Source organism: Bos javanicus, chromosome 11 (assembly GCF_032452875.1).
Source record: "Bos javanicus breed banteng chromosome 11, ARS-OSU_banteng_1.0, whole genome shotgun sequence".
NCBI lineage: Eukaryota > Metazoa > Chordata > Mammalia > Artiodactyla > Bovidae > Bos > Bos javanicus.
The window spans coordinates 92,001,008-92,028,229 of NC_083878.1; the positions used below are offsets into that span (position 1 = coordinate 92,001,008).

General features: G+C 39.2%; 1 protein-coding gene across 2 annotated transcripts; it reads right to left on the reverse strand.

The window, feature by feature from the left end:
* Nucleotides 1-1,992: 1,992 nt before the first annotated feature.
* Nucleotides 1,993-19,940, reverse strand: LOC133257488 (N-acetyllactosaminide alpha-1,3-galactosyltransferase-like). Of its 2 annotated transcripts, XM_061433391.1 has the most exons (6): nt 19,633-19,934; nt 18,842-18,927; nt 17,107-17,139; nt 14,474-14,527; nt 7,167-7,307; nt 1,993-3,015 (listed from the first exon to the last, which is right to left on the reverse strand). In XM_061433391.1, exons 2-6 carry the CDS (start codon nt 18,919-18,921, stop codon nt 2,322-2,324), a joined length of 1,002 nt encoding a protein of 333 aa, XP_061289375.1. In that variant the 5' UTR covers nt 18,922-18,927; nt 19,633-19,934; the 3' UTR covers nt 1,993-2,321. The 2 variants fall into 2 exon arrangements, with proteins under 2 accessions (XP_061289375.1, XP_061289376.1); XM_061433392.1 differs by lacking the exons at nt 14,474-14,527; nt 17,107-17,139 and having other exon boundaries at nt 19,633-19,940.
* Nucleotides 19,941-27,222: the final 7,282 nt, after the last annotated feature.

Here is a 27,222-nt window from a genome sequence, read left to right on the forward strand (position 1 = left end):
ACTTTCTCTGGCGTTGTTGTGGACAGTGTGGGGTCAGTTCATTTTCAGATAGTTCCTTGATCTGGCTTATACTTCCCAAGATCTATAGGCCCCTTTCTATGTAGTAGGTGCTAACCACAGGGTTTTAATCTATTGCACCTGTCACTTCCAGGGTGGTTCCCTCTGTTTTAACTTCTTCTGTTTGCTGGTCTCTTCGGAGTCTAATTTCCGCCCTGACCCAAGGGGGCGGTGGTGGACACTTTTTAAGGCTCACTTGTTTAGTCGTGCTGTGGGGAGGGAGGGACGCTGCAAACAAATAACACTGGCATGTGCTCGCAGTGTCTCGGCCACACTGGGTTTGCCCCCGCTCACGGCGTGTGTGCTTTCCCTGTCTATATTGCTTAGGCTCTAGGTTGCTCTGCAGGGAACTGTCTGAGGCAGGCCCTGGGCTGCATGCACCTCCCAGGTCTAAGCCGCTCAGGTTCAGGTACTCAGGTAGTCCTCAGAGGCGCAGACTTGGTTGGGCCTGCATTTTGTGCCCTTCCCAGGTCTGAACCACTCAGGTGACCAGGTGTTTGGCGAGCACAGTCGCTGCGACTTATCACCTCCCCCATCCCTGCCGCTCGGTTTTCTGGGTGTACAACTGACGCACCTTCTCAGGGGAATGTCAACCATCCAGAATCCCAAGAAGTCTTGGTTAGCAACCAAGCCTACATGCAGTGTGGTAGACGATGCCTCTCTGGGGCCGTGATTGCCCTCTTCTGGCTTGGACTGCCCTCGCCTGCCTGTGTCTGGCGGGGGATGGGCTGGTCAGCAGCCGGCTAGCTCTGGTCAGTCCTTTGTTAGCTGTGAGCAGGCCTGGCAGTGTTTTAGTTTAGGGCTTTTCGCCGGGTAGCTATCCCACAGTCTGGTTTATTAGTTAGTTCCCTCAGATTGCCCTCCGGGCATTCAGACCCAGTCTGCACTCTAAGCGATGCAGCCCTCGCCTCCCTGCCCACCCCCGCTTGCTAGTGGCGGAAGCAGGCGTCTGCGCTGCTTCTCCGCTGGGAGTTACCATTGGGCATGTAATCTGTGGGGCTTAATTATTTATTTATTTTTCCTCCCAGTTGTGTTGCCCTCTGAGGTTCCAAGGCTTGCCACAGACTCACCAGTGAGAGTGTTTCCTGGTGTTTGGAAACTTCTCTCTTTTTTAAGACTCCCTTCCCTGAACGGATCTCCATCCCTACCTCTTTTGTCTCTCTTTTTATCTTTTATATTTTTTCCTACCTCCTTTTGAAGACAATGGGCTGCTTTTCTGGGTGCCTGATGTCCTCTGCCAGCATTCAGAAGTTGTTTTGTGGAATTTACTCAGCATTCAAATGTTCTTTTGATGAATTTGTGGGGGAGAAAGTGGTCTCCCCGTCCTATTCCTCTGCCATCTTAGGACCGCCCCCCCAAGTGATAGATTTTCAAAAGGAGAATATAGGAAGAGTTTCAATTTTCTCTCTATATTTAAAATTTCCTTATTAGTTTTTACAACAGATAGCTTTGTAGTTTTAAAACACATTTTGAACTTATGGCTGCAGGTGGGAAGGAAGGGCAGAAGGGATAGTTAGGGAATTTGGGATGGACGTGTACACTCTGTTATATTAAACATAGATAACCAACAATGACCTACTGTACAGCACATGGAACTTTGCTCAATGTTATGTGGGAGCCTGGATGGGAGGGGAGTTTAGGAGAGAATGGATACATCTATTTGTATGACTGAGTCCCTTCACCGTTCACCTGAAACTATCACAACATTGTTAATAGGCTACACCCCAATACAAACTAAAAAGTTAAAAAGAAAAAAAAAAAACAGTTTTGAATAACCCAGTTTTCTAAGTAACTGTCTGCCCATCTGGTGGCAGCTTTAATGTCCTCAAAATTTTACATAGAGAGTAGATTAGTATAGTTGCACCAATTTCCCTTATCCATACCCCTAGATTATCCCTTTCCTTAAGCAATATAAGAAATATATATCTAGCTGGATCAGTGGAAATATTTCAGATTTTATTTTCTCCTGAAAGATTCTATTTTGTCCAATGTGATCCAAAAATATACTTCCTCAAAATTCACACAAGATATGAGAACACTATATTTCCATCTGATGTCAATATATTCATTCTGTTACTGCTATATCCTATGTTATATGATTCAAGAAGAAAGGTGATGAAAAGTATGACTATAACTGTGTTGGTGAGTTTGTCATTCTATTAGTGATTATTTTTATGGTGCTAAAATTTGTCAAGTACTAATTTTTTAAAGACAAGACAAAATGATGCTTTTAAATTCAGCAACACAAAGGAAGGACTATAAAATTACACTGACTGTCTAAGAAAGTCATAATTTTTAATAGCCCAAAAGATTTTGAAAGTGGTACGCTCAATTCTATTAGGACCAAGATGATCCCAGCAGTATTCTGGTGACAAGATTTTAGTGGGTTTATGGAGGAAAAAATACTTGTTCAAGTGACTTTCATCATGCCACACTGCCTCAATGTTATTTTTCTTGTCGTTCATGATTCCTCTGAAGCACTCCTTAGCAATATTGAGAACCTGAATGGGAGTACCGCCAAATACAGCAGCATGGTAATAAAAGTCCCCCTTACCAATAGGTATATATGCTTCTGATAACTGACTCCTCTCATAAGGTAACTCTGTAAGACTTGCCTTATACCAATGAGCATGTAACTGACCTACAGACTCCCCCAGAGTCTCCAGTCCATATTTTTTTACAAAGATTTGATCCACATCCATGCAGAAGAGGAAGTCAACTTCATATTGGATGTGATCCACAACATGTTCACTGATGGTCTTCATGCGCATCATACTGATGTCTTGCCATCTCTTCTCTTGCTTTATTTCAAAGACTTTCAGCGTTCGGAGGGGAGACAGCTGTACCCAAGGCACCTTAGAGAAGTTATCTGTCAGGATGTAAATGATGACTTTCTGGTCAACCATAAAATATTTATCAGCTGATGCTATAAATGTGTGCAAATAATGGTCAATGTATCTGTGAAGTAAATAAGAAGCAATTAAGTTCATCTTCTTGTATGTTAGTGAAACACATACTATTTAAATTACACTTACTGTAGTTTTATCAAAAAATGCTACTAAGGAACCAAACATTAGATATGCTTCTTGAGTTGTATTTAAGTAGTGTAAAAGTGAAATTGTCTGCCTTTCCTCTACATGGTGAGGTTTTATGGATCATAGGAGAAAAGAGGAATTTCTCATGGGAGGGAATGAAACTTGGTGAGATCAGAAAACTGAACCGTGCCCAGCACAAAACAAAAGCCTGAATTTTCAGGGTTATCAGAGCAGCTGGGACTTGCTTTAGAGGCTGTAGGCAAGAAAGGTCATAGGTCATTGCAAGAGCAGTTATTGATGCCTGTGGCTTACTTAGAGTAGTTAGTTTTGCATAAAAAGTCAGAGGTGACATGCTTTGTGCCCACTGTCAGCACTGCGGTTATTATTTTGCCCTATGCCCTTTAATATGGTGCTAAGATTGCTGGGCTGAAGGCAAACCTTCTCATTTCCAATCTCTCCAGCCAGTTAAGGATTCTTATAGTAATAAATAGGCTCAGGTAAATTCAAAAAAGGAAAGGTAATATATGTGACTTGTTCAAATGAGCTTACATGGTCATTAGAAATAAGTTCTGTATATTGGTCAGAGTCTTAAGAAATACAACAGATGGAGTCAGGAGAAAACTCTAGTTTGGAGTATCTAAAATTATTAGGTACATTATGAAAAAATATCACTTAAAATATTATATTGAGCTGGAAGCTAGCAACTCAAATCCAAAGTCCATATTTATCCATATTTCTTTTATGGTGAGTGCTTTTGTGTCATACTTTAGGAATCTTTGCCCCCTCAAAGTAGTGAAAATACTCTCCTATATATTTTTATAGTAGCTTTATTGTTTTATCTTTCATATTTAAGCCTATTATCGATTTGAGTTAAATTTTGTGTATGATGTGGTATGGGGCTGTTTTGTGTCAGTCTCCACCTATTGACAGTGATGTTATCGGCTAGGAGTGCCTGGGGGCACTCACTGGAGTCCCTACTACTTGTGGTAAGACATCCCTACTTCCCACCAGACATCACCAGAGCCTACATTATGGCTGGACCAGTCTTTGTCATTCTTATTATAATCTCAAGGAGCACCTCAACAACAACCATAGGGAACTTTGAGAAAATAAGCTTTATTAATCACAAATCCTAGAGGATACGTGGCATGCCTGGGGCCACACAGTGAGGTCACAAGTTAGAAGTGGTGGGAGAGAGAGAAAGAGAGAAACACAAAGCACCTAGGGTTCTGCCTTTACTGGGTTGAGGGTGGGGTGCCTAGGGTTTTGCAAGTTCACTCTATTGATAAGTTTTAAACGTAAAAGCGGAAGTTAAAGCAAGGGAGGGGGAAAAACGGGGTCATGCAAGTGGTCATTTATGTAGATCAGATCACTCAGGACTTTCTAAAAGGAAGATTTCATGGGTATGGTGACTTGGCTCTTTATCTAGTTGTTTAGCTAGTAAGCAATATTTTTATTTGAGATGGATGTCTTTAAAGTGGATATCTCAGGGGATTCCCTGGTGGTCCAGTGGTTATGACTCTGCCCTTTTATGGCACAGGGCCCAAGTTTTCTCCCTGGTCAGGGAACTAAGATCCCACAAGCTGTACAATGTGGCCAATGAATAAATAAATAAAATGGATGTCTCAGCAATCAATCAAAAGCTTAATATCAGGCATGTACAATTAAAAAAAAAACTTACTGTCACTACAATGGCAAACATTTTTTCCCCCAATTTTTAAAATGTTTTCTATGTTGGAATGCTATTAGACTTACTATGCTGGATCTTAGCAAGGCCTGCTTCCCAGTTGGTGCTAGTGGTAAAGAACCTGCCTGCCAATACAGGAGACTTAAGAGATGTTGGTTCAGTCCCTAGATTGGGAAGATCCCCCGGAGAAAGAAATGGCAACCCACTCCAGTATTCTTGCCTGGAAAATCCCATGGACAGAGGAACCTGGCAGGCTACAGTCTATAGGGTCGCAAAGAGTCAGACACAACTGAAGCTTAGCATAGCATTAGATTTACAGAAAAGTTGCAGATATATTACAGAGTTCCCACATATTCTCTACCCACCTTCCCCTAATAGTAATATATAACCATAGTACATTTGTCAAAACTAGCAAATTATCAGTGGTAAAATACTATTAGCTAATCCACAGATTTTATGTGATTTTCATCAGCTTCTTCCCTAATGACCTTTTCAGTTTCCAGGATCCAATCCAGAACACACACTGCATTCAGTCACTAGTCTCTTCTAGTCTCCCTAGTCTCTTCCACTCTGTCAATTTCTCTTCTTTTTGGTCATGACCCTGACCATGTATTTTGTAAAATGGCCTTCAGTTTGTGTTTCTCTGATTTTTTTATTAGGTGAAGTTAATTTTAAGCAGTCAGACTTATCAGTATTTTCCTTTATGATTAGTAGTTTCCATGTCTTGATTAATAAATCCTTTTCTATCTTGAGTTCATGAGATATAGTTTTTCTTTTAACTACTGGTCTTCAAACTACCTAGTAATTGATGTTTGTATGTTTGTGCATGATATGCTATAGAGGTACAATTTCAGGTTTCCTGTGTTGACATTTTCTCCAACATCATTTATGGAAGTCTTTCCCTACAGGTCTACAGTGCTATTGTCAATAAATAGAAAGTCTTTAAAATTTGTATGGCATTTTTCCATTTTATTTTATTGGCTTAATTGTTCATTCCTGTAGCAGATATTCATGTTGAAAATTTCCATATAGATACTTTAAATCTATCCTCCTAGTTTCAGTCCAATCTATACTCCTAATTTCAGAGGAAATTGATGCTATTTATTCCTGAGCTTTCAGAGGTTCTTTAAAACAGAGTGGGGGTTTCATGGTGAGGTTACTGAGGCTGTGGTTTCAGTGCCCCTTCCCTTATACAGTACACCCTTCCAAGACCCTGTATTCTATTCAGGAGGGTGTAGGAAGGAACCAGAAACTCCATCTGTGTCCTGAAGGTAGAAGCACTGCCCCGAATGGGGTCACTCCCCAGGATCTTGTTACAGATGCTGGGGCAGCAACTTGAAGAGACCACAGTGAGTCTCGGGAGGAGGTCATGGGAAAGTTCTTCAGTAAGGAGTCTTCCCTTCCTCCTCCCTTTCTTCCTCTTTCTGTGTTCTTTTTATTAAACAATAAATTACTATCAATATTTAATAGCAAGTTGCTATAAAGCTGATAACTTTATCATTTTAATGAGTGATAAGTATTGTTCAACTTAATACTTTTTTTTTGGTATGATTTTGATATCAAGGCAGAATTTGCTTCATAAAATGATTTGGGATGTGTTCCTGTCTAGTCTCTTTTCTGAAAAAGATTGTGTAGAATTGATGTTAATTTTTCTTTAAGTATTCGGTAGAATTCTCTGATGAAACTATCTGCGCCTGAGGACTTTGAAAGTTGAAAGTACTTTCTTTGTGACCCCATGGACTATATCTAGTCCATGGAATTCTCCAGGCCAGAATACTGAAGTGAGTAGCTGTTCCCTTCTCGAGGGGACTGTCCTAACCCAGGGATCGAACCCAGGTCTTCTGCATTGCAAGCAGATTCTTTACTAGCTGAGCCACCAGCTAGCAAAATTTTTTAAATTATGAATTCTATTTCCTCAATAGATATAGGGTTATTCAAATGATCTGTTTCATGTTGGGTGAATTGTTGTTGTTTGTACTTTTTAAGGTCCATGTCCTCTAAATTGTCAGATATGTAGAGAATGTTATCGTGGTTCCTGATTATCCTTTTAAAGTCTACAAGGTCTGAGATGATATATCCTGTTTCTTTCCTGACATTTGTAATTTGCATTAATTTTTTTTTCTTGGCTAGTCTTCCTGGGTGATTATGGATTTTATTGGGGGTTTTTTTCCCCCGAAGAACCACATTTTTGTTTCATTGATTTTTCTCTAAGACTTTTCTGTTTTCAATTTCATGGATTTCTGCTCTCACCTTTATTACTCCCTTATTTCTGCTTTCTTTGGTTTTATTTTTTTCTATTTTTTCTAAATTCTTGAGGTATATTATTGATAATCTCGCATTTTCTAAAATAAAACACTTGAATATAAAGGTCATTCAGCAATACCTACCTTCCCACAGCAAACACAGTTAACCCCACAGTAATTTTATGATTTGCGTAATAATTTTCCAGCACCACTTCATCATAAGTGCCATGCCACACAACTGGAGCTGCCCAACTGGTAGTTGTTATGTTTGAGTGATTTATGGCACTGTAAGGAAGATATAAGAATTATGAGCAAAATACTTTTAATAAAATTGTAGTAGATATTGCTAATGTATAAAGCCTATGTCTGATTGCAGTATTTCCTTATTTCTAACCCAGAGCCTTGATGGCACGATAAACTGAAGAAATAGTTTATCAGAAATGGCTCAGTTCAGTTCAGTTCAGTCACTCAGTCATGTCCAACTCTTTGCAACCCCATGAACCACAGCACACCAGACCTCCCTGTCCATCACCAACTCCCGGAGTTCACCCAAAGTCATGTCCATTGAGTCAGTGATGCCATCCAACCATATTATCCTCTGTCATCCCCTTCTCCTTCTGCCCTCAGTCTTTTCCAGCATCAGGGTCTTTTCAAATGAGTTAGCTCTTTGCATCAGGCAGCCAAAGTATTGGAGTTTCAACTTCAACATCAGTCCTTCCAATGAACACCCAGGACTGATCTCCTTTAGGATGGACTGGTTGGATCTCTGTGCAGTCCAAGGGACTTGCAAGAGTCTTCTCCAACACCACAGTTCAAAAGCATCAATTCTTCGGTGCTCAGCTTTCTTCACAGTCCAACTCTCACATCCATACATGACTACTGGAAAAACCATAGCCTTGACTAGACGGACCTATGTTGACAAAGTAATGTCTCTGCTTTTTAATATGCTGTCTAAGTTGGTCATAACTTTCCTTCCAAGGGGTAAGCATCTTTTAATTTCATGGCTGCATCATTAGGGTGAGATGATTACAAAAGTACATGTACTGATTATATTATTGTTCCAAGATCTTTGAGGATGCATAGTTGAAATGTCACCCAAAGCCCAAAGTAACAATTTCTCTTACAGTTGGACAAGATCTACTGTCTTAAGCTATGGACACTGATTCTTTTCAGAAGCAATATTTTAAAAAACGAACTTCCCAGTTTTCATAATCTGAAATGCTGCCAGTGTTAACATTGCTGCATACTGTCAGAATCAACTTTGTCAGAACTTTGGAAGATAGCCAAAGATTTAGAGCAACCAAGCAAAAGTTATCTCAAAAAGAAAAAAAAAAAAAGACTCAATATGGTAGGACTAGAAAACCTTTGAGGTATTCTAACCCAGCCTTGCACCAATGCTCTTCCTAGTATAACAATGGCATTGAAAAGACAAAACCATGTTATGTTCTCAGTGTGGGTATCTGACTCAGAGAGTAGAAGAGTGAATCTAATTCCCAGCGATTGTGTTTATCTTTTTAAGCTACCTGAGAGTTCCTTGAAGGATTGACTCATAGTGCTTTTTTTCTTGTACTTAACATTCTCTAAGAATTGAATGGGAGGGTATTCCTTGAAAAAAAGTTGTAAAAGAACAAGCCCCTTTCACCTGAGTCAAAAGATTTCAGTTAAACACTATATATGCTGAAAGTCTGGGGAGGAAACATTTGAAAGACAGTTCTTTGGGAAGTAAGGGCTTTGACAAGATCCCATGGGTCAATCAGACACACACAGAACAAGGAACTGAGAAATCCATGCACATGTTCAGGGCAGAACGAATGTTCAGAAAAGACCTGTGAAGATCCTAGGCTTTTACCTCTGACTGGTATTTAGGCTCAAGGCACACAAGAAGTGAAAGCTAAGGCAGAGTTATAAGCAACTGGGCTGTGTTGAAGAGGGGCCCAAACACAGAGCCAGTCTTTAAAGAATGTAATCATCTTCTTCTCTTTGTTTTGTTTTCCTTTTTTTTCTGTTTTTTTCTTCTTCTCCTTCTCCTCCTCCTCCTTAATTTCCTTTTCCTCCTCCTTCTGCCCTCTAACACCTCTATCTCTCAGGTTTTAGGCACTTTAAGGAAATCTCTGTCAAACAACTCACTGGCTACAACCTAAGAGTAGCTCAGAGACTTCTGAGACCAAACCAGACAAAGAATACAGTCTTTAAAAAAAATAGTTTAGAAAAGCCACTAAACAAACAACCATAAAAAAAGAAAGATCTCATATTAATAACCTCACCTTCCACCTTAAGGGGAAAGGAGGGAAAACTAGAAAAAAAAGGGAAAAACAAAACCAAACAACCAGTAGCAAATAAGAACAACAAACTCTGAGGAGGCAAAAGTATCTGATTTCCAGAGAAAATATAATACTCAAAATGTCTAGTTTTTAACCAAAATTTAAGAGTTATCCAAATAAAGAAGAATGCACAGCCCATTCACAAGAAAACAAATAAATGAGAACTGTCCAGGCATTGACTGAGTTTTTCTAAAAAGACTTTAAATCAACCATTTAAAATATGCTTAAAGTGCTAAAGGAAGCCATGGGCAAAGAACTAAAGGAAACCAGAAGAACATTGTCTTAACAAATAGAGAATATTAATAAAGATACAAATTATAAAAAACAAATGAAATAGAAATACTGAAGTTGAGACGTGTATAGCTGAAAGGAAAAAATTCACTTTAGGATGTCAACAGAAGATTTGAGCAGGCAAAAGAATGAATCAGACACACACAGAACACTTTATCTAACAACAGAATGCCTGTCCTTCTCAAATACACATGCAATATTCTCCAGGATAAATCTCACGTTAGAACATAAGACAAATCTCAATAACCTTAAAGTGACTGGAAACATACAAACTATCTTTTCCAATGATAATGGAATGAAATTAGAAATCAGTAACAGAAATGAGTCTAGAACATTCATAAACACCTGGAAATTAAACAACCCACCTAGACAACCAATGAGCCAAAGGAAAAAAATCATAAGGGAAAAAAAAACAAAAACAAAAAATTCCAAAATCATGAGGAAATTAGAAAATAAATTGAGATCAATAAAAATGAAGATACAACATGCTAAAACTTACGGGAGACAGTGAAAATCAGTACTCAGAAGGAAATGTATAGCTATAAACATCCATGTTTTAAAAAAGAAAGATCTCATATTAATAACCTCACGTTCTACCTTAAGGGGAAAAAAGGGGAAGACTGGAAAAAAGAGGGAAAAACAAAGCCAACAGAAAGAAGAAATAATAAAGACTGGAGTAGAGAGAACTGAATAGAGAAAAAAATGATGGAATGAAATCAAAAGCCGATTCTTTGCAAAGATAAATGAAATTGGCATACCTTTAATTAAACTGACCAGGAAAAAATCAGAGATGACTCAAATTATTAAAATCAAGAACGGAAATGGGGACATTATTATAGACCTTATAGATGAAATGGATAAATTTCTAGAAATACACAAACTACTAAAACTGGTTCAAGAAGAACTAGAAAAACTTATAGACCTATAACAAGTAAAGGTAATTGAAAATCTGCTAACAAAGAAACCCCAGGATCAGATGGTTTACCTGCTGAATTCTACCAAACACTTAAAGAATTAACACCAATTAGATTCTCAAAGTCTTCCAAAGAAATAGAACTTTCTAACTCATTCTATGAGGCCAATATTACTTTGATGCCAAAGCCAGACAAAGACATCTCAAGATCAACATCATTAGTCATTAGAGAAATGTAAATCAGAACTATAATAAGATATTTCACACACACTAGAATGGCCCTAACATAAGCAAAAACAAACACACACACCCAGAAAAACAAAAAATAGCAAGTGTTGGAAAGGATGCAGAGAAATTGAAACACTCATACATTGTCGATGGGAACATAAAATGATGTAACTATATGGAAAAGAGTTTGGTGGTTTCTCAAAAAGTTTAACTTAGGATTACCATATACCCAGTAAACCCACTTATAGATATATACCCAAGGGAACTGAAAGTATGATTTCAAATTAAAACTTGTACATGAATGTTTATAGCACCATTACTTACAATAGCCCCAAAGTGGAAACAACCTAATATCCATTTACTGGTGAATGGATGTGTGGTATATCCATACCATGGAATATTATTCAGCTATGAAAAGGAATGAAATACTGATAGATGCTACAATATAGATGAACCTTGAAAACATGCAAAGTGAAAGAAGTCAGACATTTAAAAAAATAACAAAACATACTATGCTCCCGTCATAGGAAATGTCCAGAATAGGCAAGTCCAGAGAGATAGAAAGCAGATTAGTGTTTGTCAAGGAGCGGGGAATGAGAAGTTACTTCTTAATGGGCAGAGATTCCTTTTTGCTATAATGAAGATATTCTGGAATTTGACAGCTAGAGCTATACATTTTTAAAAGACTTATTTACTTAAATTTTTGGTTCTGTTAGGTCGTGGATGCTGCACAGGCTTTTCTCTAGTTATGGTGAGCAGGGGCTACTCTTCACCGTGGCGCACGGCCTTCTCATTGAAGTGGCTTCCTCTGCTGTGGAGCACAGGCTGTAGGCTCTGCGGGCTTCAGAAGTTGCAGCATGCGGGCTCAGTAGTTACGGCCCACGGGCTTAGTTGCTCTGCAGCATGTGGAGTCTTTGTGCACCAGGGATTAAAAAGTTCCCTTGCATTGCAAGACATATTCTTAACTACTGGACCACCGGGAAAGCCCCAAATTGTACATTTTCAAACAATTAAAATAGTGACTTTTATATTATGTCTATTCAAATCTATAAGAAAAAGACAATCCATTGTGTGGGATAAAGAGAAGAGATATAAACAGGCAGTTTACAAAAGTGAATGTCCAAGTGGCCAATGTTCATATGAAAATGTGTTCGGCTTTAATGATCATCAATGAAAAAAATGAAAAATGCAATAGGAGTTGACATGCAGCAAGAGAAAGATTCTATTAGCTGTTTTAGAGCTTGTTGTGGACTGAATGTCTCCTCCAGATTCATGTGTTGAAGGTGTAACCCCAGTCTGAATATTTGGAAATAGGGCCTTTAGAGAGGTAATTAAGGTTAAACGGGACTTCCCCGGTGGCTCAGATGGTAAAGAGCCTGCCTACAATGCAAGAGGTCCGGGTTTGATACCTGGGTCGGAAAGATCCCCTGGAGAAGAGAATGACAACCCACTCCAGTATTCTTTCCTGGAGAATTCCATGTGTAGAGGAGCCTGGTGGGCTACAGTCCATGGAATTGCAAAGAGTCAGACACGACTGAGCAACTAACAGGTTAAGGTTAAACGAGGTCATAAAGACGGGGCCAAAGCCAAAAGGGCTGGTGTCCTTTTAAGAAGAGTAAGAGACACCAGGGATGTATACACAGAGAAAAAGCCCTGTGAGGACACAGCAAGGAGACAGGCAGCTGCCAGTCAAGAAGAGAAACCTCAAAAGAAACCAAACTTGCCAACACCTTGATCTTCTATTTCCAGCCTTCTGAAATGGGAGAAAATAAATCTCTGCTGTTTAAACACCGCCCCCCACCCCCCACCCCCACCAAAAAAAAGGAATGGCGATCGAAACTTAAAAGTAGCCTACTGCAACCAGTCCATTCTAAAGGAGATCAGCCCTGGGATTTCCTTGGAAGGAATGATGCTAAAGCTGAAACTCCAGTACTTTGGCCACCTCATGCGAAGAGTTGACTCATTGGAAAAGACTCTGATGCTGGGAGGGATTGGGGGCAGGAGGAGAAGGGGACGACAGAGGATGAGACTGCTGGATGGCATCACGGACTCGATGGACGTGAGTCTCAGTGAACTCCGGGAGTTGGTGATGGACAGGGAGGCCTGGCGTGCTGCGATTCATGGGGTCACAAAGAGTTGGACACGACTGATCGACTGAACTGAACTGAACTGAACTGATTTGGAATCTACTTAAATGATTATGTGGTTTTGTCCTTTTTTCACCTGTTGTGATTGATCAGTACCTTGAATTATGAGGCTATAACTTACCTGTCTTATTAGGGGGATGCTGTATCAGTTATTAAGCTATTGTCTTTCATAGTTAAACCCACCACAGTATACCCTGCTTTATTATTTTGAGCTGGGACACTGCAAATCATTTCTCCTTTGCCAATGGGCACCCTGTTAGGCTGTACTAATAGAGGGCATTGGAGGGAAATTACAAGTCTGGAGGAAGAAGAAACTTGCTCTTTTCTGTTTCCTGTGGGCTTCTTGTCTACATCCTCTTCCTGCAAGTCCCATTCCAGCAATGCATCTTTACCACAGCAATAGCAGTTCTTTTCCCAAGCAATTGAATCCAACTTTCAGTTTTTGCAACACGTGCGAAACCAGTCTCGCCGTGCTCCTCCTTAGAAGGGCTGGTTCTCTGCCCCAAGAGCCTTCCCTGGAGCTCAGAGGCACCCGCACCAGGTGAGCAGCAGCGGAGTTTAAGCCCTGTGAGATTTGTCTCCAAGTTTTTAAGGTGTAATAATTCCAGTCCCTTCCTTTTGTTTCTTCAGAACCAGGGAAAATAATTACTTCCTGTGGCTGTTACCTCTATGACACCTTAGAGTTGCATTTTCAGTTTTTCAGGTTACCTAGTTAATGACTTTATGGCTATCCATGGGTGCTAAATTGTTTTAGAAATGTCTGACTCTTTGCCACTCCATGGACTGTAGCCTGCCAGGCTCCTCTGGTCATGGGATTCTCCAGGCAAGAATACTGGAGTGTCATGCCCTCCTTCAGGGGATCTTCCCAACCCAGGGATCGAACTGACATCTCTGAGGTCTCCTGCATTGGCAGGTTCTTCCACTAGCATCACCTGGGAAGCCCCTTAATGACTATATGGTAATCAGCAATTCTTTATACTAAAACCTCTGTTTAAATAGCTGGTATGCTTTGTATGATCTGATTAGATCTGACAAATGTAGTGATATTATGGGAGGATGAGTCATGGATCATTATCCAATAACTGGATGTCTCCTTTCAAAGTTTTAATTAAGAAAGGTCCTCAGATCTACAGCATCAAGGTGAAAGACAGGTGCATAGAGTAAGAAGATGGAGTCAGAGAGGCCAGAAGAAAGCTGTTGTATTAAAGCAGGAAGTGCACAGACAGCCCACCCACCTGACTTGGGCTTTGGTTCTCTCATTAGTGAAATGAGAAACAACCAACCGATCTCAAGTGTACCCTTACATTTGTGACTCTCAGTCATTCTAGGATCCTTTGTGTTTCTGTCATCTAAATTCTCACTCATGGAGGACATAGGTCCTAATGCCCATTTCCGGTTGATCTCAGCTACTGCTTATTTGTTAAAATAACCATCAAAGATCCACGTGCTCTCCAACATTTGGAATGCCAGTCACAGTATTGTTGCCATCTGTTAATTTCTATTGAGCAGTCTATGGATTAATCTCATACGTATTAGATTTGGAATTCTTACTTGGGAAAAAACCAGTCTGATAGCTTTAATTCTTCTGTTTGAGTATTCTCAGACCTATTAGGAAAAATAATGCAAAGAGTCACATAATATGTATAGGGTTTGAGATGTATTATCAGATGTAAAATTCAAAATAAGCATGAAGCAGAAAATTAATAATGAACTTTGATGGTTGTGGCATGGAAAAATCATGATTTCCACCCTGAGAGTAATTCTGTGTGCTTCCCAGGAGTCTATCTGTTCCCACAGTTCTCATTCTAATCTTCTAATTCACATAGAAAATGGCAGTCATCAGATGGAAGCTCCCTCAACTTTCTGCAACCTCATCCCCAAATTTACCTGTAGTGACTTCTACCACAATTAAAATATATTCCTATTTTCTACCTAAAGTTAGCCTTAAATATCCTATCTGCTCAGAAGCCCTGATGTGATCATTATCCTCAGAAGGATTTTTATGTTCTCTGTTTGCTCAACTGACAATCTTCCGGGCATTTTTCTGTGGCTTTGAGTTCTTATATATAATGATACTTCTCCCATAAATTTAAGACTAAGTATACCCAACTGTGTTCTGAAGTCTTCTACTTGAATTTGCACAGATGCTACCAAAGGAAGACGTTTAAAATCATAATCTTTTCCCCAAAGTAGGTCCTCTTTGTATGTTGCCTTAACTCACTGAATCTGCTTGGATTTGCATGGCAGAAACATGAGAGTCATTCTCCACTCAGAGCCTTTCTGAATCCCAACATCAAACCCACCATTAAACCCTGATGGTTTTACTACCAAAACATCTCAAATGCATCCCTTATCTCCATTCCCTGCTAACACACGACTTCAGGTCAGCATCATTCCTTGTCTGGGCTGCTACCAAAGCCTGCTCATTGGCCTCACTGTTCACTTTTTAAAAGTTGGTGTACCTTTGAAAAGGTACACAAATGTAAAGAGAACAATATAATGAACCTTCCTTCATATTTCTATCCATGTAATTAGAGATGTGCTGCCCTCTGCTTATCCCTGCATTTTCCCTTTTCAACTGATTCACTGCTCCATTTCCACTCTGCTTCCAATAACATGTTTTTGAAACTCCAATGTTACCAATCATTATTCTATTTAACAATGTCCAGTGGCCTCCCACTGTCCTAAGGATCATGTCCATATTCCTTATAGAGCCACGATATTCTGCATGATCTGACCCTTCACACTGTTCCACCCACCTCTCCTACCTAGCCCCACATCGACAGTTTTTCAGACTCACTGGCCTTTTGTTAGTCCCTTAAACATGTCACAGGTTCCACCAGCTAATTCCCACATAGCATTTAGGTCTCATTTAAATATCCCTTCTTAAGGGGAGTATTCCCTAATCTGCCAGATACATTTAGATTTCTTTTATTAATACTTATTGAATACTTTCCTAAGTATTATCTAATTCAATCCACTCCTAAGAAATAAACTGAAGAACAGCTTTTATTATCTTGTCCATAGTCACATAGTAGGTGAAAAGACCAGCAATTGTTCCTAAGCCCTTGCTTTTCCTCTTTCATAAAAGCTCTATGGCACTCTTGCTAAGACATCCTGGGAGAGCTGATTCTGGGCTGAGATAAGGGGATTAGGCAGCTGTGGAGCTGAGTCATATGTCATGAGATTGTCTTTGTGCCTATGTACACAGATGGGCGTAACTGCAAAGTTGGAATGTGGCTGAGATGTGACATTCTACCAGGCACTGCTTCCATCAGTAACAATGCCTTGGATGATAAGTATTACTATGCTACAGCTGTAGACTCTTGATGCTAAGGAGAGCCAATATTAATAAGAGGATGATTGTTAGGTTGTATTGCACTGAATACAGTTTGGCAGAAAGCATTTTAATCCACTCTTTCTCCCAGCATCTGCTGTAGCAGGCTTTCCTTGAATGTTCACACCTTTGCTGGGATTTTCCTGCTTTTTTCAGGAGATGGAGAGTTCCAATGCCCTGCTAGCCATGAGAAAACATACTCTGCCTGGTACATGAAAACCTTCTTTATAATTTTCACATACAGCACAGCTCACCCAAGTATATGGAGTCTTGGTCTTAGTGGGGATGTTGCAATCATGAAACCATGAGAGAGACAAGGACCCTGAAGACAGCAAGCAACACAAAGGAAAGTTGCTTTCACTTCACTGTGTGTGTTCCCGTGAGCACAGGGAGAAGTAAAGGAATATCTTATGATACTGAACCTTGGACAAACTTTGAGGAAGCTTCCTCTCTGCACACACTCTGATGGCATGATTTTTCGGGTGGTATGTGATTAATAACTGGGAGTGTTTTAGCCAATACTCAACTCCCATGTGTTTCCCCAGAGCTTTAAAAGATCCAGGGTTCCTGTAGGCTAGCTTCTGGCTTCTGGCTTCTATAACACACTTCCTTTAACCAGGTCTCACTCCTCTATCAGAGATAGCACCCTGCCAGTCTGCTCTTTCTTTGACTACTGGAACTCTGACCTTAAACAAATATCTCCACTTGTAAATACCTTAATTTGTAAAACTGCTTTGGTTTGCCCTGCCTATTGGTTTACCCTGCCAAGGACTTGCACATAGTCCATTGCCCTCCAACTACTTTAGTCTTCAAAGAAGTCATAGCCTATTTGTAGATAAAGACTTACCAGCACTGATACATCCTCTGTAATTTCTTTGTGCTTAGAATAAATGAAAAGCATTGTATTAATTTCAAACTTATATAAAGGGTTTCCACATTTAATATAACTAGAGTTATTTCCCTGGGACTCCCCTGGTGGCTCAGTGGTAAAGGATCTGCCTGCAACGCAGGAGACGTAGGTTCAGTCCCTGGGTTGGGAAGATTCCCTGGAGGATGGAATTGGCTACCCACTCCAGTATTCTTGTCTGGAGAATGCCATGGACAGAGAAGCCTGGCGGGCCATAGTCCATGGGGTCACAAAGTGTAGGACATGACTGAAGCAACTTAGCCAGCAGACAGAGATCAGTTCAGTTCAGTTGCTCAGTAGTGTCCGAGTCTTTGCAACCCCATGAACCACAGCACGCCAGGCCTCCCTGTCCATCACCAACTCCCGGAGTTCACCCAAACTCGTGTCCATTGAGTTGGTGATGCCATCCAACCGTCTCATCCTCTGTCGTCCCCTTCTCCTTCTGCCCTCATTCTTTCCTAGCATCAGGGTCTTTTCAAATGAGTCAGCTCTTCTCATCAGGTGGCCAAAGTATTGGAGTTTCAGCTTCAACATCAGTCCTACCAATAAACACCCAGGACTTATATCCCTATAAACCCATTCATTTTATTACCTAATTTTGTTATCTAATATTACCAAATATTTAATGAACATTTAATGTTATATATGAAATATCTGCATGCCCCTCAAATTTGTATGTTGAAGTCCTAACTCCTAAAGTGATGGCATTAGGAGGTAGGGCCTTTGGGAGGTGATTAGATCATGAGGATGGAGCCCTCATGAATGTGATTGATGTCCTTGGGAAAGAGACCCCGTGGCAGAGACTTTTCTGCTACTGAAGGACACATTGGGAAGATGGCTGTGTATGAACTAGAAAATGTATCCTCAACAGACACCAGATCGGTTGGTGCCTTGATCCTGGACTTATCAACCTCCAGAACTGTGAGAAATTTCTGTAGTTCATAAGCCAATCAGTCTATGGAATGTTGTTAAAGTAGCTTAAATAGACTAAGACACACACTAGATGCCAAATACATTATTGGTTTTAGAGATACAGTAATAAACATGATAAAAATCATTACAATTATGACTGCATGCTACATCGAAAAAAAAAAAAAAAACAAGTAATTATTTGAGATACAAATGACAGAGAAGCTTGCTTAATAACATTTAAAAAATGACATTTGTGGGAATTTCCTGATGGTCCAAAGGTTAGGACTCTCCTTTCACTGCCAAAAGCCGTGCAGCACAGCCAAAGAAACCAAGCAAAAGAAAAAATGAAATTTCCTAATTTCCAATGAAATCTCTCTACTTGCTCAAATATGTGGAGGGCAAATACCACACTTAATGTGTGAAGTCACCAATATTAGGAACTTTTTTTTTAATGCCACCCATGTAAAAATGGCCAGTTTACAACATGTACTAACATTACACTGTCATTAATTCCATGGTAACTTTCTTGGTAGCTTAACATTGCTTCTCCATGCACATATGGACCTACAGAAATTACATTACCTTTGATCACATTAGAAACAAAGAACTTTTATGCTGAAGACTATGTTTATGCTAATATATTTGGATATAATTGGGTATATTTGGATGATGATTCATTCAGGGGGAGAATTTATCACCTTTCTGAATACACTAGATCCTTTACCAACATGAGATAAAATATCATTAATTTTTTTAAAGTTACCTGAAATGATACATTCTCTGAAAGGTCCACAGAAACAGTAAAAGTAATAACCCTTGAATTGTTTTCCTTTGGTATCTCATTCTGTCCTGGGAATAAAAAGAAAACAGGTAAAACTAGATTAAATAAAGCAGAATGTACACTGTATGCTGCGTTGAATCCTGCATCTCCATGACTGAAATTGTAATAAATGAAGTAATAGACATTGGTTGGGGTGGTGTAAGGCACCTCTGATCCTTGGATATCTCCCCGTATGAAAATGTAAAGTCAGTAGAAACACAATTTGAGCTAGCTGCCCAAAGACTTAGGACATTAGCTGGCCTAAGCTGGCCTTAATACAAGAGATCTTAAAACTTACGTCTTTTCTGAAGTACAAAGGGCTTTTCCTACAGAAACGAAAAATATAAAAGCCACTTCCAAGCCTAACTCACAGGGTGGGTGTCAGAGAAAGAGACTGTTATGAAAATACTTAATTGGACTCTAAAAAGTTGTATAGTTATAAAGGAATTATTTTAATTAAACAGTATTATGAAGATCATTCTAAGAAAGGTGATAGGACCAATAACAGTATAAAATATATGCTCTTTCTCAAAAGTATTTGAATATAAAATTGATTCAGATCACTGGCTGGTGGCTAAACTATCATTTTTAGATTATTTGTATACTGACCTCGGAATGTGAGCCAGGTTTACAAAACTCCTTTGTAATACTTAATCTAAGGAATATGAAATCCTGTGCGTACAGAAAAGGAACTAGATATGACTCAATTGTTGACATTAAGGACAAACTCTTACCTTTTGTTTCACAATGATTACATAGGAATTTTATACAGCTCTTCTCAGAGACGATGTTTATGGTATAGCGGTTTGGGAATTCATGTAGAGAATCCTAAGAGACTAGACAGTTTTCAGGTAGAACATTTTGAGATCTTTGAGAAATCATGAATCAGATAACCTAGTATTGGTTCTGTGATGCCCTCCAGTTTGTGTGTTTATGATTTCAGTCTCCTGTGATTGATGATGTCATCAAATTCTCTTTTGATGATGAAAGAATTAGACATTGTTACTGTAACAATTTATATGCCAGTAGCTTCTCTTTGTCATTACCAGGGGACTAGCTTTTGTCCAACTAAAAAAAATGACTTAAGTTTCTCTCTCCTTGGGGATTTTTTAAAGGTTCATAATACAGTTTTAACTGGTGTATAATTTAAACAAAGTAAAACATATGCAATGTAAGTGTACAGTTCATTGGATTTGTAACAAATGTACATGTACTTCTTTAAGATATAGAACATCTCCATAACTCCCAAAACATTTCCTGTGCCCCTTGGAGTCACTACCTTCCCACACCCAGGAAACCGGTTTTCTGATTCTATTACCATAGCTGAGCTAGTCCTGCTGTAAAACTTCACATAAATAGAACTATACTGATTCACTTGTTGTATTTGGCTTTTCTCACTCCAAAATTTTGCAACTCACCAATGTTATTGTGTGTATTTCACACCATACAAAAAGTTAATTCAATGTGAATTACAGATCTAAGCATAAAAGCTAAAGCCACAAGCTTTCTTAAAAAGTTATTTTATTTATTTTTATTGGAGGCTAATTACTTTACAATATTGTGGTGGTTTTTGCCATACATTGACATGAATCAACCATGGGTGTACATGTGTCCCCCATCCTGAACCCCCCTCCCCTCCCTCCCCATTCCATCCCTCAGGGTCATCCCAGTGCACTGGCTTTGAGTGCCCTATTTCATGTATTGAAGTTGGACTGGTGATCTATTTCACATATGGTAATATACATGTTTCAATGCTATTCTCTCAAATCATCCCACCCTCACCTTCTCCCAGAGTCCAAAAGTCTGTTCTTTATATCTGTGTCTCTTTTGCTGTCTCGCATATAGGGTTATTGTTACAATCTTTCTAAATTCCATATATGCATTAATATACTGTATTGGTGTTTTTCTTTCTGAGTTACTTCCCTCTATATAATAGGCTTCAGTTTCATCCACCTCATTAGAACTGATTCAAATGTGTTCTTTTTAATAGCTGAGTAATATTCCATTGTGTATATGTACCACAGATTTCTTATCCATTCATCTGCCGATTGACGTCTAGGTTGCTTCCATGTCCTAGCTATTGTAAACAGTGCTGCGATGAACATTAGGGTACATGTGTCTCTTTCAATTCTGGTTTTCTCGGTGTGTATGCGCAGCAGTGGGATTGCTGGGTCATATGGCAGTTCTATTTCCAGTTTTTTAAGCAATCTCCACACTGTTCTCCATAGTGGCTGTACTAGTTTGCATTCCCACCAACAGTGTAAGAGGGTTCCCTTTTCTCCACACCCTCTCCAGCATTTATTGTTTGTAGATTTTTTGATAGTGGCCATTCTAACTGGCGTGAGATGGTACCTCATTGTGGTTTTGATTTGCATTTCTCTGATAATGAGTGATATTGAACATCTTTTCATGTGTTTGTTAGCCATCTGTATGTATTCTTTGGATAAATGTCTGTTTAGTTCTTTGGTCCATTTTTTGATTGGGTCATTTATATTTCTGGTATTGAGCTGCATGAGCTGCTTGTATATTTTTGAGATTAATTCTTTGTCAGTTGCTTCATTTGCTATTTTCTCCCATTCTGAAGGCTGTCTTTTCACCTTGCTTATAGTTTCCTTCGTTGTGCAAAAGCTTTTAAGTTTAATTAGGTCCCATTTGTTTATTTTTGCTTTTATTTCCATTACTCTCAGAGGTGGGTCATACAGGATCCTGCTGTGATTTATGTCAGAGAGTATTTTGCTTTTAGAGAAAAGCATAGGAGAATATCTTTGTAATTTGGGGGTAGATAAATGTCCCTTAGGTGACAGAAAACAACAGCTGAAAAAATGATAAAGTATACTTTATCAAAATTAGAAAATCTCTGGCTCATCATAATATACCATTCAAAAAAAGAATAAGGAAGCCATTATTGTTCACCAATGGTTTACAATTACCTGAAATAATACAACATGATTCAGGGCCTCCCTGGTGGCTCAGATGATAAAGAATCTGCCTGAAATGTGGGAAACCCAGATTCACTCCCTGCATTGGGAAGATCCCCTGGAAAGGGAATGGCTACCCACTCCCCTATTCTTGTCTGGGAAATCCCATGGACAGAGGATCCTAGAGGGCTACAGCATGGGATCTCTAAGAGTTGGACATGACTGAGTGACTAACACTTGGTAAATTGATGCTTTTGAATTGTGGTGCTGGAGAAGACTCTTGAGAGTCCCTTGGACAGCAAGGACATCAAACCAGTCAATCCTAAAGGAAGTCAATCCTGAATTTTCATTGGAAGGACTGATGCTGAAGCTGAAGTTCCAATATTTTGGCCACCTGATACAAAGAGTCAACTCATTGGAAAAGACCCTGATGCTGGTAAAGATTGAAGGCAAAAGGAAAAGAGGACGGCAGAGCATGAGATGCTTTGATGGCATCAGCTACTCAATGGACATGAATTTGAGCAAATTCCAGGAGATAGTGAAGGACAGGGAAGCCTGGCATGATGCAGTTCATGGGGTCACAAAGAGTTGGACACGACTGAGCAACTAACACTTTCACTTTATACATGATTCATATACAAAATAAAAGCTGTATCAATGTTAGAGATTTTCTGTTGATTTCAGTTCTTCCTAGGAGAAAAAAAGAAGGTGGTGAAGGAGGATAACTAAGTTAAATTAGTGCAGAATTAGAATCTCTTTTGGATCACAACTGAATAGGTTATACCAGACTAATGCTCCCATATATTATATGAGTCATATGCTCTGGGTTAAATTTAAAGAAAAAGTTAAATAAAATTATCAATGTCTGAAGGTAAATGAGAGGGACTAAAAATATGCCAATCCTTGAAAGGAGGGAAGTTTATTGGGCAAAATGCACATTTATAGAGCTTTTCATTTGAGGTTATCCCTCAATTCACATAGAGCTAGGTGGCTAGAACTCACATAGAAAGACTTGAAGAGTCAGAGGATAGAGTTGTAAAGGAGGCTGAAAAGCATAGGGAAATCCCAGAAAAAGGGATACACAGAATGAGGTACCCCAAAGTTGGCATAGAAACTCTTACCAAAACGTTGGATGACAATTTAATTGTCCATGCATAGGAAAGACTTTAGTTTCTCCAGGAAATAGCAACATTTACAAGGCTATAAAAATTGAGTAATTTCAACTGATGCCTCCTGCAGTAGAAATACATTTTGGAATTTAGGTCCAGATCAGTTAACTAACTGTCCAAACAAAAATCAGCACTCTATAGAGGGAAATAACAGATCCAGAACTTCTACATGTCATCCATAATGCCAGATATATATTTTTAAAACGTTACTAGGCATGCAAAGAAACAGGAATATGTGACACATACTGACAAGAAATTAACCCCAATATAACTCAAACATTGGAAATGGTAAATAAGGACTTTAAAGCAGCTTTTATAAAAAAAAAAAAAAAAGTTTGAGAATTTAATGGACAACTTGTTCAAAATGAATGAACAGATAGGAATCAGCAAATAAATGAAAGCAATTAAAAACTAGAACCTTAAAAGTACTATATTTGAAATAAAAATGTTAGAAATTGAACACTGTAGAAGGGATGGTCAGTGAAATGAAAGGTAGATCATGTTAATCATCCATTGTGAAAAAAGAGAGGAAATTAAAATTTACTTATAGTTAAACTGTATTCGCTGGGCTGGAAGAAGCATAAGCTGGAATCAAGAATACCGGGAGAAATATCGATAAACTCAGATATGCAGATGACACCACCCTTATGGCAGAAAGTGAAGAGGAACTAAAAAGCCTCTTGATGAAAGTGAAAGAGGAGAGTGAAAAAGTTGGCTTAAAGCTCAACATTCAGAAAACAAAGATCATGGCATCCAGTCCCATCACTTCATGGCAAATAGATGGGGAAACAGTAGAAACAGTGTCAGACTTTATTTTTGGGCCTCCAAAATCACTGCAGATGGTGACTGCAGCCATGAAATTAAAAGACGCTTACTCCTTGGAAGGAAAGTTATGACCAACCTAGATAGCATATTCAAAAGCAGAGACATTCCTTTGCCAACAAAGGTCCATCTAGTCAAGGCTATGGTTTTTCCAGTGGTCATGTATGGATGTGAGAGTTTGACTGTGAAGAAAGCTGAGCACTAAAGAATTCATGCTTTTGAACCGTGTTATTGGAGAAGACTCTTGAGAGTCCCTTGGACTGCAAGGAGATGCAACCAGTCCATTCTGAAGGAGATCAGTCCTGGGTGTTCTTTGGAAAGAATGATGCTAAAGCTGAAACTCCAGTACTTTGGCCACCTCATGCAAAGAGTTGACTCATTGGAAAAGACTCTGATGCTGGGAGGGATTGAGGGCAGGAGAAGGGGACGACAGAGGATGAGATGGCTGGATGGCATCACCTACTCAATGGACGTGAGTCAGAGTGAACTCCGGGAGTTGGTGATGGACAGGGAGGCCTGGCGTGCTGCAATTCATGGGGTTGCAAAGAGTCGGACACAACTGAGCGACTGAACTAATGACCTAACATTAAAAAACGCTTACTCCTTGGAAGGAAAGTTATGACCAACCTAGATAGCATATTCAAAAGCAGAGATAATACTTTGCCAACAAAGGTGCATCTAGTCAAGGCTATGGTTTTTCCAGTGGTCATGTATGGATATGAGTTGAACTGTGAAAAAAGCTGAATACTGAAGAATTGATGCTTTTGAACTGTGGTGTTGGAGAAGACTCTTGAGAGTCCCTTGGACTGCAAGGAGATCCAACCAGTCCATCCTAAAGGAGACCAGTCCTGGATTGTTCATTGGAAGGACTGATGCTGAAGCTGAAACTCCAATACTTTGGTCAACTCTTCTTTCATGTGAAGAGTTGACTCATTGGAAAAGACCCTGATGCTGGGAGGGATTGGGGACAGGAGGAGAAGGGGACGACAGAGGATGAGATGGCTGGATTGCATCACCTACTCGATACACATGAGTTTGGGAGAACTCCGGGAGTAGGTGATGGACAGGGAGGCCTGGCGTGCTGCAATTCACGGGGTCGCAAAGAGTCGGACATGACTGAGCAATTGAACTGAACTGAACTGAACTGAAACTTTATTCAGAAGTTATCTTCACTACTCACATAGGGAAGTTTCTGGATTCTCTCTTTGTGAGAACCTCTCCAAGCTGGGGGCCATCAGAAGGAGGGTAAAAAGGCAGTGGTGGTGGAACCAGGGGATGCAATGCTCTTTAGTTGGACAAATAGGGTGGTGAGGCATGAACAGGTGTAATAATATTATGAAACCTATTTTAAAGCCCATCTCCATTCAGGAGTTGTTTTAGATGGCTTACAATTAAGAAGGTGTGGTTGAAATAAACAGGGAAACAATATAAGAATAACAAACAAGAACAGAAAGAGACATTTATTTAGTCACTCAGGTAGGTATTTTCCCATGACATTGTTCATCCCAGTCACTACATGAGAATAAATGTTTTACCTTTATTTTTATTTACATTTAAAGTAAAGTACTGATAGGGAGAGACTTAACTTCTGTCATTTTGCTATTTGCTTTCTATATGCCTTATAGCTTTTTTTGTCTCCCTTATTTCCTGCATTACTATCATCTTTTGTGTTCAGTTGATTTTTCAATAGTGAAGTATTTGAGATTATTTCTCATTTCCTCTTGTTTGCATTCTATAGCTATTGTCTTTGTGGTAATCTTGGGGTTTGCATCTAACATCCTGAAGTTATAACACTCAAATTAGAATTTATACCAGCTTGACTTCATAAACACACCAAAGTCGTGTCTGACTCTTTGCAACCCCATGGACGGTAGCCCACCAAGTTGCTCTATCCATGGAATTCTCCAGGCAAGAATACTGGAGTGGGTAGCCATTCCCTCCTCCGGGGGATCCTCCTGACCCAGGGATTGAACCCCAATCTCCTGCATTGCAGGGAGATTGTTTCCCATCTGAGCCACCAGGGAAGCCCAGACACACCACAACTCTGTTCCTTTTCAGCTCTGTCCCCACCCCTTGTGGCAGTTGATGTCATGAAATTACACACCTTTGTACATTGCACGCCCCAAACATAAACTAATAATTCTTTTAAAATTATTAGTCTCTTAAATTATGTAGAAAACAAAATTTGGAGTTACAAACCAAAGTTATAATAATAATACTAGTTTTTAGACAGGCAATTTAAAAATATATGTATATATATTTATCTGTCTCTTTAATAATATAGAAAACATGTGAAAGTTATAATAATACTAGTTTTCAGACAGGTAATTTTAAAATATATATGTGTGTGTGTGTGTCTTTACCAATGTAGAAAACAAAAAGTGGAGTTACAAGCAGTTGTTACAATACTAGCTTTTATAATTATCCATGTGTGTACTTTTATGCGATCTTTTATTTCTCCATGTAGGTTTGGGTAACTGGCTAATGTCCTTTCATTTCAACCTGCAAGACTCCCTTTTGGCTTCCAAAGATTCTAATGAAAAATCTGCCAATCATCTTTTTGAGGTTCTGTCATATGTGATGAATCACTTCTCTCTTGCTTCTTTCACGATTTCCCCTTTGTCGTCCAAAAGTTTGACTATCGTGTGTCTTGGTGTGGGTCACTTTGAGCTCCTCTGACTTGGAGTGTATTGAGCTTCTTGGATGTTTACAGTCCTATCTTTCATCAAACTTGGGAAAGGTTCAGGTATTATTTTTTCAAATGCTTTCTCCTCTCCTGCTGGGGCTCTTCCAATGCATATATTGCTCAGCTTGCTAGTATCCCATAGGTCTCCTAAGCTCCGTACACTTTTCTGCAATCTTTTTTCTTTCAGTTTCTCAGACTCAATAATTTCCGCAGTCCTATTTTCAAGTTCATGGATTCTTTCTTCTACTTCCTCAAACCTGTCTTTGAATCCCTCTAGCAGATGTTTTATTTCTGTTGCTGTAATTTTCAGCTCCTGGATTACTTTTTGGTTTACTTTTAGATCTTCTCTCTACTGACATTTCCATTTTGTTCATACTTCATTTTTAAAAATTTCCACGTCTTCCTTTAGTTCTTTGGGCATCTTTGACAGTTATTATAGAGCCTTTATCTAGGATATTTTCCATCAAGTCTTTTTTTTTTTTTTTTAGGAACAGTTGGTATTTGTTTTTTCCTTTGAATAGTCCACACTTTCCTGTTTGCTTGCATGACTTGTGATTTTTTGTTGTTGTTGTTATTGAAAACTGGACATTTGACTCACATACTGTGGTAACTCTGGAAAGCAGATTATCCTCTTTCCCCTGCAGTTTGCTGTTTTTTTGTTATAGCTTTCAACTATTGTTTTTGCTTTTTTTGATTGTTGTAGGCTGTCTCTGTGTTAAGAATCAGTCT

What these genes read in the sequence shown, in the direction of transcription:
- LOC133257488 (XM_061433391.1), bottom strand. Translation starts at nt 18,921, where the DNA reads ATGAGATACCAAAGGAAAACAATTCAAGGGTTATTACTTTTACTGTTT. An exon ending in CAGAGGATGTATCAGTGCTG is followed by an intron (nt 14,528 to 17,106) that starts GTAAGTCTTTAT and finishes TTTTCCTAATAG; the next exon opens with GTCTGAGAATACTCAAACAG. An exon ending in TCAGACTGGTTTTTTCCCAA is followed by an intron (nt 7,308 to 14,473) that starts GTAAGAATTCCA and finishes TCTTCCTTACAG; the next exon opens with TGCCATAAATCACTCAAACA.